The sequence below is a fragment of the Notolabrus celidotus genome, chromosome 9, assembly GCF_009762535.1.
Source record: "Notolabrus celidotus isolate fNotCel1 chromosome 9, fNotCel1.pri, whole genome shotgun sequence".
Classification (NCBI taxonomy): Eukaryota; Metazoa; Chordata; class Actinopteri; order Labriformes; family Labridae; genus Notolabrus; species Notolabrus celidotus.
This window is the reverse complement of record NC_048280.1, coordinates 10,008,423-10,022,027: the sequence shown is the minus strand read 5'-3', so window position 1 is coordinate 10,022,027 and position 13,605 is coordinate 10,008,423. Positions and strand designations below refer to the sequence as shown.

Sequence of the window (13,605 nt, the reverse complement as noted above, 5' to 3'; positions counted from 1 at the left end):
ACTCCATGTTTTTAAGAGGAAACAGGAAGGCCCTAGGTTGGATTGAAACCCTCAACTCTTCCACTGTTTGACAGCAGTGCTAAACATTATTATAACATGCAACCTAGCAGAGTTTATTTGCACCTCAGTAGTCAAAGTTGATAGGATTTCAAAAGATAGAAAGGGTAAATAAATGTGACTCATTTATGTTAAATCAATATTACAGTAAAAGGTAAGTAATAAAATGGCTAAACCCCACATAAAAGCCAGACTGAATAAATACGTGTTTAGTTTATATTTTAAAGTCTCAATATCTCTGTCAGCTCTTCTCAGGTCCTCTGGGAGGTTGTTCCATAGTTTAAGAGAGTAGTGGCTGAAAGTAGCGTCACCAAATGTTTTAAAAGAAGCACTTTTTAAAAAGTAGGGATGACAAAATTTTCGTTAACAAATACAAACATTTCAATTAACATTAATATTTTGGTCTTCATTTAGTCTAGAAAGAGCTAATGTGATTATTCATAACGTGTTAGAATACGATTGATAAGGCATAAAGTGATTTTTGTCTTTCCTTAATTAATCTAAAGAAAACCCAGAAATACTGTAGTCCAGTAGGTGGCAGTAATGTATCTTCAGTAAATTGGACAAACACCAAATTTACTAAAGAAAAAGATGAGTTGTGTTTGTTTCTGGGGGGAAATATTTCATGACGGAACTACTTCCTGTTGTTGTAGCTAGCTTAAGTCGGTTTGTGGTTGCTCCGAGTAGAAAACTAAGAAAAACAAACGGATAATTCAATGAAATGTTTGGATTTCCTTCTACATAAAATTCGATTCATCTTTGTTATTTTATAATATTATACATTGTCCTCTGCTGTCTAAATGGGTGCACATTACTGCGACATATGTAGACAAACAACATTCGACGGGAAGACTCATATATTCGGAAAGAATCACCAGAGCAGACTCAGAGTGGTTCTTCTGAAATTCTTGGAAAAGGTAATGTTTTGTGCACATATTGTCTTTCACTTTGCATAAGTTTACTTTCTTGGGGTGGATTTATTGCAGTGCTCTTCTACTAGAGTGCATCAGTTGTCCTGAAAGTGTCATTGTTATGTTCTGTCTCTGTTTCATCCGCTGTCTCTAAGGTGAAGGAAGCTCGTCGAACACTGAAGAAACCCCAAGTAGAGAAGTTTGACTGCACCGTGCACAAGCAGACCTTCTGGTGCTACTGCTGTGGGCTTGAAGTGGAAAGAAATGTCACAGATGGAAACATGACTGTGCTGTACGGGGGCCTGTTGGAACACATGGCCACGTAAGATGTTGTGAATTCGCTGTCAATTCTTTATTTTTTTATGTCTTGTTTGAGGCTTTTTGTAGCAACACAAAAAGAGAGTTTTGGAGCTCATGCATCCCATTTAATATGTCTTCAAAGATATGTTCAGTAACATTGGCATTAGCAACTTGTTACACTCAATGTTTTGTGAAGTCAAGGTAAACAACACAACAAGCCCGGGTGCTGAGAGGTGCTCAAGAAGATTTTTTCTTATCAATATTGCAGAGGTGTGGACTTGAGTTACGTGACTTGAACTCAAGTCAGACTCCAGTCACAATTTTGATGATTTTGGACTCGACTTGACAATATCACCAAAGACTTGGAACTCAACTTGGATTTTAGCATCAATGACTCAGGACTTGACTCGGACTTTAGTCTGATGACCTGAAAATACTTTTGAGTATTAGATGAGTTAAAATGACTGTACAACGTCTCCAGAAGTTCTTTGTTGTTGCACCGCTTAGCACTGATTATATCCTGAACGCTATGTCAGCACTCCCTTTCTGTGCGGTTAAGTTCTGTCGCTCGCACTGGTCTTATTTGAGTTTTCTACCTCTTTCAACAAAAATTCTATAAGAGTCAATGTTAGCACCGAATGAAGACCATTTTCTCTTTTTCTGTGACTAAGTCTTGTCACACTGGTTTTATTTTATTTAAAAAATAATACAATTCAAAATGCATTCATTGTATTTGCCAAATGTAATAGACTGTTACATTGTTAAAATGGCATTTTATTTGGTAAACAGTGCTTATGACTTTTATGGACTTGAAAATTTCAAGCCTATGACTTTGGACTTGACTCGACTTGTCTTTACTTGAGATTTGGGATTAAAGACTTGAGACTTACTTTAGACTTGCAAAACAATGACTTTCTCCCACCTCTGCAATATTGACTGCCACAATTTTTATCTAGGATTGACTACTGACACTCAAAGTTTTATTAACTCCATCAGCATCATATCTGTCTGTCTTTCCAGACCCAACTCGGTCGAGGCATGATGGCTGTCTAACATGAGTCTGGTTCTGCCTGAGGTTTCTGCCTGTTAAAAAGAAGTTTTTCCTCGCCACTGTAACTAGCTAAATACTGCGATGTGCAATGCTCATAATGGATTAAGGTGGGGTCAGACTGAGTCTTAACCCTGTCTTGAAGTCGGGTCTCTGTTCATAATTTGATATAGAGTGGTCTAGACCTCCTATGTTTGTAAAAGCGTCTTGAGATAACGTTTGTTGTGATTTGGCGCTATCCAAATAAAGATTGATTGAGATTGATATCCTGATCATAAAATGTTATTAAGAGCATCATACACCCAACAAAAATTGCAAAGAAGCAACTGAAGTACTCAAAATATTTTTTGTGGTATTGATTTTTCTCCCTATTCCCCCTCATACTGAACCTTTATTCATTCGTTCAGCTTCAAAACAAACCAAAGTTTAAAATAACCATGACTTCAAAACACTAACAAGGAAGAACGTACTTGTGTGTTCTCCTTAGCAACAACATTTTACTTCGTTTTTGACATCTTAACAGATTGAATGCTTATTCGGCTATTTTAAAGCAGCTCAAATTGGCTATTGTAAGAAATAAGAATTTGACAAATGTCTGTAGATTGAGAGTTTTTATACCCATCCTTCACTGTGTAAGACTTTTAGTAAGTGACTGCTTTTCTTTTGACTAAATGTGTTCTTCTGTATTTCATGTGTTTTCAGCCAAGAGCACAAGAAGAGTACTCACAAGTTTTGGTGGGACAATAAGGCTGATCCCAAACTTAGAGACAAGTTCATCATCACCCAGGAAGAGACTGACAGGTGAGTCTGGTGTGAAAAAGTCTGTATAAATACATTTGTTGAAAATGAAATCATCATATGACCTTGTTTTTCTTTTTGGTCAGGTTTAAAGCTGAGGTTGAGAACGCATTGGGATCGTTTGTGGAAAACGAGGATGAGTTCATAAAACAGGTGAGTGATTATTTTTTAAATACAAAATCCACTTTAAACTTCTTGACAGTAGAGTCTGCTGCCAAGCTCACAACTCTCTGAAGTAGTGACTTCAAAGTCATTAGGGACACAATTTGGTCTTCATGGACACATGTACATAACTTTAAACCTTCTTTAGGTTGATGAAATATTTTTTTAATGATTTCAATCTACTAACTTGTGGTGTCTCTTCAGAAAAAGTAATAAGATCCCATTCAGTAGACCTTGAATGTCTGTCTCAAAAATCACAATCAATCAATCAGACCTTATTTATAAAGCGCTTTTCATAAAAGGACATTGTAAGACAAAGTGCTGTGCATAAAAATAACTCAAAATAGAATAAATAAAAAAAAAAAAAAATATATATATATAAAATAGAAGACCCCCCCCCCATTCTAATCCCAACCCGTCCCCAAACCCACCCCACAATCCTAAGGTTAAGAACATAATATATGCAATGACTACTATTCAACAGATGAGAGTCTGAATAGTTATTTCAGTCAAAACCAACCTTGTGGACTAACTGTCACTGCAGTCCTTGGTGCTAGCGTACCTAAACAATTTTGCTATTTTAACCAGACTTGAAATCAGCTGATGTGATTTTTCTGTTTCTATTTTCATGGCTGCAGCAAGCTGATCGCATCCGGGCTCAGGAGAAGAATCGTCAAGAGGTCCTTCAGTCTCTTTTAGAGGTTTGTTTTCCAAGGATGCAGTGGATGTATCCATCAGTGTGGCCTACACTGTTGTTTTCCATGGGTTTGAGTTCTATGTAAGATGAGAAATGCCACCATTTTCAAGATAAATGCCTCTGACTGAGCCAAGGATCCTATGTGGAGATCCTGTTTAAATCTGAAAATAGTTGTGGCTGGTGCAACCATGCATTTTGTGGCTGTGGTGATTTAAGAACGTGGTAATTTTCCCCATCAGGTTACACTTAAAATGACAGGCCAGGATGACAATGGTAGAATGTAGTTGGAATAGAAAAACCAAAGGCATGAAGACAGAGAGGGTTAATGATAATGGGGATAAAAGCAGAGATGTAGTGCTTTGGTAGTGCTCAGACTTCCTCTATGAACCACTGTTGGCTTTTCCTGAATCAATATCAGCGTGATGCAGAGCCGGAGTTCTTCAATGGATTCAACGGTGCAGACGTGTCTGCAGAAGAGGCTGCCAGGTAACACTGTCTAGCTTTACATTCCCCCCCTTTATCCATCACATGATTAATATGACCAATATGACTTGTCTTGGTTTTTGTCTGCTCTCGTCTCGGGAACAGCTCTCAATTTACACCTCAGAGATCGGACCAGCAGGCAGGGAGCAGCTCTATGGAGACAGTGGTTGAAGTACCGCCAGCTGCAGCAGGACAAGGCCTGACTTTCATTGGTTATCAGGTAGGTGAACAAACTTAAATGATAAAGTGACTTTATATTTGTACACAGATGCTTTCACTGCACTTTATCTATTGTTTTCTGTGTTCCAGGATTCCTCAAACATTGGAAACGTTCACACAGGTACAGGGATGTTTACATTTTTGTTGTTGCTGTTAAAAGTAATACATCAGAAAAACTACAACCTTTCCTCTGTATGTATCACAACCCATGTTTTTTTGCCCATGTCCAAAGTTTGTTGATTAGTTTCTTGTCCGACGGTGAATTAATACGTTACTGATGCATTGCCTTAGCTGTCTGATGCAGTGCCACATATCATAAACTCGGAAGCATAGTAAGCGATCTATAATGCTTCATTAAGGTGCCCTAACTTCTTCAAGATGACAAGAATAAACAAATAAAAGCATATATGCTTTCATTTTCAAAGTAAAGCTGCTGCCCTCACAATGAGAAATTGTGGTTGAATTCTGATAAACTCTTTCTGCATTAGTTATATTTTTTCTGTCATAAAAACACAACAATTTGTGGTTATTGTCCAATATATCAATGGCAAATCTGAAAATCATCTCAGAATTTATTTTAAATGTCATTCCATTTGTCTCCCATCTGGATTTAATGAGGTGTTTAATTGGTGCTTGTAGTTAAATTTCTTTGTCCCTGCTTCTCTGAGTCACACATGTGATCTGAACTTAACTCGCTCCACCTTTAGTGAGTGATGAAGAGCGGTCATGTAGCTTCTCTGTGTCTCAGGTGCTGTCCCTCCATGGCTTCAGGAAGATCCCCTGGAGGGAACCTCTGGAGCTGCAGCGCAATCAGAGATCGGCCCATCGCTCCAAGGGTTCCTCAAGCACAGTAAGAAATGCACAAACCTCAATGCAAATGTTTTTTGTGTACGCTTGTCACAAGCTGTACTGATTATTATCTTAAAGAAATGTTTCCTGATAACTATCATTAGCAATCAGGCTCAGATTGAGTGTTGTCACATCCTTTGTAGTAACCAGGAAGCTGTCACTCATAATTGCTTCGGTTTTAAGCCTTGAACTGCTTCAGGACTTTTTCTTGGATGCTATTTGTTGGATCACTGCAAAAAGAATTATTTAGGAACAGCTGCACATTTAAAAAATATAGCACTGATTTAGTATCAACATATTGCTCTGATCTTAGTTTTTTTACTGAGTCAATGATTAAACTTATAGTCAATTATGCAAAACACGTCTCATAAGATAAGATACTCCTTTATTCATCCTACAACGGGGAAATTCATGGAGTTACAGCAGCAAACAAAAAGGTGTACAGTACAAGAATTTCAACAAGAATATATATAGAAAAGAAATGTTCATCAGAGACAACAGCTTGGCCATAATTGTCCTTTCAGCCACCACCTCCACAGGGTCCAGGACTGAGCTGGCCTTCTTCACCAGTTAGTTCAGTCTTGCTCTCTTGTATCCTGTCCGCCCACAGCAGGTGAAATCCTTCCAATGTGGCGTTTGTGTCCGGTGTTCGCTCTGTTAGCATGATGCTACTATGGTGCTCTGGTGTCATAAAGAGTTTTGCAATATTGTTCATTTTGTTCTCATCTGTCTTTTCTCCAGAGGAACAAGAGAAACTGAGGAAGCTCCCACCGAACAGAGTCGGAGCAAACTTTGATCACAGCTCGCAGACAGACGCCAACTGGCTCCCTTCCTTTGGCAGAGTCTGGAACAGCGGCAGACGCTGGCAGTCCAGGTGAGCCTTCAGCATTTCATTTCATTAAACCATTCACTACTGTAGACTTGTTGTAAGCCACACTTCTGCTCAGCCTGACCCTTTCATGTACACATATGTTGATCATACATGAAGGTTGTTATCCTGAGTGTTTGTGTTTCAATATATTTCAATTTTTAGAAGCAACCTTTGTGGAGTGTTTTAATTATTTTCTGTCTGATTGTTGCTAGGAAAAATACACACTCCAGTTTCCTGCTTTAAAACTGAATGTATCTGGATGTATAATAAAGAACAAAAGTCTCTATTGACTTTACAAAGTAGTGTTGGCTGATAACCTTCAGCTATTATTCAGCTAACAAAAATAATTTTGAAGTCAACAGAGATTACATGTAACCATACAGAGTGGTTACATGTGGTTCAACCATAGGAACCAATGGGTTCTTACGTCCCATCTCTGCTCTACTGGCAAAAGATGCCTGCTATACTTCTGTCCTGTGTAACTGATCATCATTGTAGCAGGGCTATAATTTGTATACGAAGTGTCTGAAAATCTTTAAGCTGCTAAAACCGAGTTACTTCTATTGAAATGAATTTCATTGTGTTTGAAAGTATAAGCCGAATTGACCCAAAAAAGTTCACTATCCTCTGTTGTCCCTTGATGGTTATTTAAAGACTATGTTGTCTGAAATACTCATTTCTGTAAACTGAACTTGCTGGTTAACTTTCTCTCTTTCTATGTCTTTTCAACAGGCACCAATTCAGACAAGAGGAGGGGCAGAAGAGGAAACAGAAGAGGAAGAGGGACCATGGAACCGACACGTCGAAAAAAGGAAAATCTACAGAACAGCAGACCAACTCTGATACTTAAAACTGAGTTTGATGTGTGAGGATTCATGAGTGGAAGGATGTACATAGTTTGCTAGATGTAAATGTTTATTTTACTAATCTTTAGGAGTTGGTTGAGAGGCTCATGCAAATTAAACACCGTGCTGTCAGACAAACTGTTATCTGTGTATATTGGAACTTGTTTTAGGCTTTCTGTTCTGAACGAACGGAGGTTTCATTAAAAACATGAGCAATGGAAATTTAAATTGTTTATTGGATGTGTTCTTGTTGAAAAGACGCTGATTGGTCCAACTTCATGAACCCTCTCCAAGTTATTGCCTCAATTTAAACATGAAGTTTACTCAACAGCACACTGCTGTACACTAGAATTTTAGATTGTGAACATACTTTGTTCAAAGCTACCTGAGACAAATGTAGATCCTAAAAGACCTTTATCTGTCCATATTTTTTAAACAAGTCCAGGAAGGATTTGGGTCAGCAATTTACTGGTTACAGCTTTTTGAGACCCAAAGATAAAGTGACAATTCTGAAAACTAAACAGCAGGGGGCGCATGTCTCCCAACTTACAAAAGAGACTAACACAAAGGCCATCTGTTGATGCCAAAATTTAGATAAGATGATAAAAACAAAAACTGTGTGATCGATTTTGAAGGATGTGTGATCTAAAGATGCATCAACATGTCCAGCAGCTCTCAGTGTTTAAACAACTCAAGTTACTAACATGTCTATGCAGTGAACCTGTGCAAAACATGAGCTCTCATTTCCCTTTTCAGATGTTACACAGATAATCAGAAATGTTTGGATTAGGATTTCTGCTCTCAAAAACTGGAACTTCAACCTGTTTCAAATCCTTAAAATAGAAAGAAGGAAGCTAAATTCATTGTGTGTTTTGTGGTGTGTAGGGATGATAAAGTCATACTCCACCTATGACGTAAAGAGCATGGGACCTGAACACATATAGGAGACAGCTCTTATGGGCATATGCATGCAGAACTGCTGCTGCTTTCTTAAATTATTGTATGATTTGACATTTTTTTTAAATGCAGTGTATTATGATGTATAAAATGATAAACTACATGATAACTGGTGTTGTGATGCTTATTGTGCAATTAAAGTTAATGCAACGTTCGTGCATTCAACGCACTGAGCTTTCACTAGGCCTTTCTTTTATCTGTCCAGGCCTCATCCTCTCCACTCCACTGTATAATCCGACCCCAGTGTGCTCTGGGTAGATGGGCGTGGAGCTCAGTACAGCTGCAAGGCAATATGGGGATACAACGTGTGGCTGATCTATTCTTAGCTCTGTGACATGGCAAAGGCTGATTCAGAGCAAACGGGAGAAAATTAAGGGGTTGCAATTTGTGCATGTAAATAGTCACTCTAAATATTAACACCTTCAACCCCACATTTTTGCCGCTGCTGCAAGACAAGTAAGGATTTTTGTTTTTAACTCAGCTTACGATTTGTCATTTTCAAATATAACATGAGGCTGTATCAATTCAATTCGAATTTGCTTTATTGGCATGAACAAAGAGATGTTATTGCCAAAGCACATAAATTCATACAATACATTATATATATTCACAACACACTACACTCACCACATATACATTAATCACACACCATATTCATTACATATATTCATCACATACATATTAACCACATATTATATATAATACATATCCCTATATGTATTATATGTATCCCTCATGAACAGTCATACTGTAAAACACTAAAGACTCCTGTGATACATCACATACATGCGCAATACTTTGATTTCCGGTGCAATACCTCATGGCAATGTGCAATATTGTAATTTATTCTACAACATATCTTATATTAATCTACTACATGTGCACTCTGGCTTAGGCTAATTTAACTTATTTCATGTCTTTAAAAGTACTTCTTTACTTTTCTTTGTACAGATAGTATTTTTATTTAGAATTTTTGGATTTGTGTTTAGGTTTATATATTTATTGTCCTTACTGTCTTGTTGTTAAGAACCAATGTTCCATTCACCACGTCAAATTCCTTGTGTTCTGCGAGCTCACTTGTCAATAAAGCTTTCTTCAATCTTCAATCTTCAATCTTTAATAATATATTGACAGCCGGAGCTCGAGCACATCGGCCATCCTTTGCGCTAAAGAATAGGAGGGGAGAAAAAGCACGTGTACTGGGCGTTTCTATAGTTAATCCACTGTCCAATCACAGAGCTGGAATTTGAATAAATCTGCATGTTTTAAAATGAAAGGCGTCATCCCTGAGTGCTGATTGGTTCAACGGAATAGAAGTAGCCAATCGCTTAAATGACAGGCGCTCAGCTGGCAGCGAAGCCCCGCCCCTTATATATATAAAGTAGCAAATCCCGGAAACGCTGTCTTAAAGAGACAGAGGGAGAATTTCAGGCAAAAGGCTGAAACAACGAAAACAGCTGCGAGCACAAAAAAAGACAGGCAGAGAGAGAGAGGAAGGGACGTAGTCAGCCAACTAGCGAGCTATGTGGCAGGACAGATTAGGAGACTGAAACTGTCCGTGTGTTTCATCCATCAGAAGTCCACCAGGTAACGTTGCTAACGGCGTTTAGCTTCGAAGTAGATTCTCGTCCTTTAACGTTAGCAAGTCAACACAGAGATACCTGAAAGGCCAAACTGCCAAACTACCAGACCACAAGGACGCGTCAGATCAAGCTGCCAGGCTGTTTTTCCTCCTTCAGAGTCTTCCTTTGTTAAGAGGTAAGTACACATTCTCCAAGCTAGCACTCTCTTAATCTTCTGCACTGTGTACTTTATATAGCTCTATAAGGAAACTATGGAACATGTCGGGTTATTTATTAATATCTGGATGATTCAAGTTAAATATTTGCACTCTGACCACGTACTCTGCCACACTTAGTCATTTATTAATCAAGTAATCTATGAATCTGAATGAAGAATGAGTGGAATCCAGCCTAAGCCAGTTGATGACCTGACAGTAGCTTGCAGGGTGTAGGGGGCGTTCCCTTGCTTTGTCTGCTTAACACACTCTTTCTCTGTGTGTGTGTGCATGCATGCAGTCAGCGGTGGTTAGGGATAAAGTGATGTGAATCTCGCTGTATTCATCACCTACGCGGGTTTTTGTGTGTTTGTGTGCCTCATCAAAATGCATGTGTAAAAATGTATATATTTTAAAATAACTGCACACTCATGCACTCCTGGCATTGTGCTCATATGGGATGGGCCAAACGAGGGATCTTCATGCTCTGGCATATATCTGAGATTATGACTGCAGCCCAGTAGGAGGAATGATGATGATCACTGTTAAGCTTACAGCAAAGAGTGAAGTGGGTGCATTGTTCCATTGGATTGCACATGGGAGTTGCATTGCATCATGCAGTGGAGGAAGCACTGGTGTTGGCCCAGCCTATATAAAATCCATGGATTGTTAAAACACACTCAGCTGTTAAAGTGATATATCCTCTGCTGCAATACACTGCCTCCCATTGTCTGGACATGTAGGGCATGATGGCATTGACATACACATTATGCACACATGTATGCAACTGCACTTACTGCATCACCCATACAGCACACGTGCATGGAAGACTCCACCAGCTGTCTCACATGTATAGAAATAGCAGATTTCTGCAAACACATACACACATACATATATACATACACACTGCAGCAGCAAAATCCATCTGCAAGTCCACATTTTTCTCCCTTCTCCCTGTCCTTGCTCTGACAGCCCCCCCCCCCCCCCCCCCCCCCCTGTCTAGGAGAAACCAGTGGGCTTTGTCCTCAGCTGAGTGTGACGTCATGCAGATCTTTGCAGTAACCAACCCTGAAGGCGAGGTGCATGTTGTTCAGCAGGCCTGGGTCCTAGGCCTAGGCTTGCCCCAGTGCAAAAACGGTCTTTGAGTTAAGTTCCCAAACACAAATATACATAGGGAGAACAAAAGATTTTCAGTGCAGTCTGTTCTGTAGAGACAACGCAACTTGGAAAAATCCTCTCACAACAAAAGACTAGAAAAGGGAGGGAGTGATCAAAAACTCAGCAAGGATGCGTGTGGGACATTTTTAACATGAAAGAAAAACAACACAAGGAGTCCCCTGTGGCCAACTACAGAGTGTTTTCTTATTCAAAATGTTTCAATACATATTTAACTGCAGGAAAATGCAGCTTTAGTGCTCAGTCTCTTGCCTGGCCATGGGTACCATCCTGTTTTCATGGTAAGATATGGAGCCACTAGTAACTAGTTAGGCAATTTACAAGAATGTCAACATAACATTAACATGAGGCTTGTAATACTGTAAGAGCCCAGTTTCTCCTGATTATGTCTGAATAGATTAAGCCAAGACTAACAGTGTTACAGCTTCTGACAAACATTAGTCTGCCAGTATCGCTTCTTACCGACAGTTCACAGACAGTGTACAGTTGTGTGCATGTTTAGTTCAATTGGTATCCAGTAATATTAAAGGTGAGGCTTACGGGTCACACAGTTCCCCTCTGTGCACCTAACCAATGCTAACAAAAGGAATATACCCCCTGTACCTGTTTATGGCTATATGACTGAGTGATAATGCTTCATGGTTGCAGTTTTCCTTTATAGTGCCTGAACCTGACAGTACTCTAAATGTGTGTGTCTCTCTGTGTGTGTGTGGAAAGGTGGGGGTGGCTGTTAAATGCTTTGAGCTGATGAAGGCTTGTTGTCAGCCCTCCAATGTGTCTCTGCAGGATTTGATGTCAGAGATTACACATGATTATGTGGGTTAGATCCACCACTCAACACTGCTCTGGGGCTATATTGATCTCTAATGTGTGCATGTATGTGTGTGTGGGTTTGCATGAGTTGTACTTGCATCTGTATTACAGCTAAATTACCATTATTAAATGAAGAGATATTCACCAATTAGGGGTTTAAAGGGTTGGGGAAAGTGGCTCCCAAATGCAGTTTTGGATACAGTGTTTGTCCTGAGCGTCATAATGATATTTATTTTAATACATAGCCTTTAGGTGTCATCAAGAAATAGTGCTGATAGGAAAATAAACTGATGCTTTCTAATCCTCCTTTTTAAATCAGTTTTTATTATTGTACTTTATGCTTTATTTGTATGCACAAACTTTTGGTCGAAAGTTCAAATCAGTATACGTGTTTCTGACAGTCTCATGACTCCCTCAGGGGTTACAGACTTTTGTTTGAGAATCACTTCAACAGAGAGCCAAACCGGGTGATGGCTGTTTACTCATCAATGTCTCATGCAGCCGGAGGACATAGCAGAGGTAGTTTGAGATCAGAAGATACAATTAACAAGAGGACAGGTCAAAGGTCATGCTTTTTTATGTATGTGTGAGTAAATCATAGAGTGTATAAATAATGGACGTAGTATTCGTGACATCACCCATCTGTTCCTGAACGCTGTTTTGAAGCCAATCAACGGTGGCAGCCATATTGGAAATGTGGAACTCAACCAGGCAGAGTGTGACATAAAGGGGCGGAGTTTGAGCCTCCTAGCCAACAGCTATGTGTTCCCATCCGGGAGACAAGTCAGTCATGTCCTTATTTGGGCAAAAACTCGTAATCTTATTATCTTCTGAACCGTTGCGTCACAGAAAAATTCACCCCCCGTACAGTGTGTGCCGATAGAGAAATTAGCTACGTAGAGCCAAGCCATTTTTTAAACCAGGCTGTAAACATGTTTATTAATGCTGCAAAGATCGTCTTTTTCCCATTCATGTCTACGTGGTTTCCGGTGTTTCTGCAGCCAGCCTCAAGCGGATTCTCGATAAACTGCAGTTTATAAAACTTCCGCATGGGCTTCAAATTTTGAGACTGGAGGTTGCCGCTTGGAGTAAATGTTTTCTTTCTTTCTTTCTTAACCCCAGCCTTCCCCTTAAACAGCACCTCTGCAGCTGTGACCATTAACACTATGACCCTGAAACCTTCATGCTGCCACTTTGGATCTTCACCCACACGCACAATAACTAAACCAATGTCAGGCTTACCATTAAAGGTCAGTTAGTCCACTTAACTGTCTGTTGATAAAATAAACTTTTAGTCCTCTCTCAAATCCACAGTGATACCTGTTGGCAACTGTAACTCTATAGCCTTAACTAACTGTCACTAATAGACTAATCTATTTATAGGGCACTGAAGGAAACGCCAATGGCAAAGCATTAGTGTTGAATAATTGAGCACATAAAAGTTCATATGAAAGTAATAGTATTTAAGTCTATAGTCAATTAGGATCATTGCATTAGTAGAATCCTTGCAGCATGGCAATATAGAGAATTGACTACAACCCACTACATGCAGCTAATTTACATTCCTATTTAATGTTTTAGAAGATTAAAAAAATCTCTACTGTACCTCACTTTCTTTATTCAGTAATGCTTATTTTTTTAT

At 39.1% G+C, this 13,605-nt stretch overlaps 2 protein-coding genes across 7 annotated transcripts in view; both read left to right on the top strand.

The window, feature by feature from the left end:
• The first annotated feature begins 676 nt into the window (after window positions 1-676).
• ccdc84 (coiled-coil domain containing 84) lies at window positions 677-8,300 on the top strand. Its single transcript, XM_034692819.1, has 11 exons — window positions 677-974; window positions 1,124-1,290; window positions 3,019-3,117; window positions 3,201-3,267; window positions 3,915-3,977; window positions 4,392-4,459; window positions 4,562-4,676; window positions 4,766-4,796; window positions 5,424-5,525; window positions 6,266-6,398; window positions 7,128-8,300. The coding sequence occupies exons 1-11, from the start codon at window positions 858-860 to the stop codon at window positions 7,243-7,245; spliced, it is 1,080 nt and encodes a 359-aa protein (XP_034548710.1). The 5' UTR covers window positions 677-857; the 3' UTR covers window positions 7,246-8,300.
• Window positions 8,301-9,574: 1,274 nt separating this feature from the next.
• Window positions 9,575-13,605, top strand: part of LOC117818662 (protein FAM214B) — a 31,443-nt gene continuing 27,412 nt past the window's right edge. For 5 of the 6 annotated variants that reach the window (XM_034691622.1, XM_034691621.1, XM_034691625.1 and 2 more), the window contains exon 1: window positions 9,579-9,955. The gene's annotated coding sequence lies outside the window, so the exon portion shown is untranslated. Of the gene's footprint in view, window positions 9,956-13,605 lie in introns of all 6 variants that reach the window. The other variant, XM_034691626.1, reaches the window with a different exon arrangement.

Coding starts and splice junctions, on each gene's coding strand:
- ccdc84 (XM_034692819.1), top strand. CDS start 858: ATGGGTGCACATTACTGCGACATATGTAGACAAACAACATTCGACGGG. Junction 1,291..3,018: donor CTGTTGGAACACATGGCCAC/GTAAGATGTTGT, acceptor ATGTGTTTTCAG/CCAAGAGCACAAGAAGAGTA. Junction 4,460..4,561: donor TCTGCAGAAGAGGCTGCCAG/GTAACACTGTCT, acceptor TCTCGGGAACAG/CTCTCAATTTACACCTCAGA.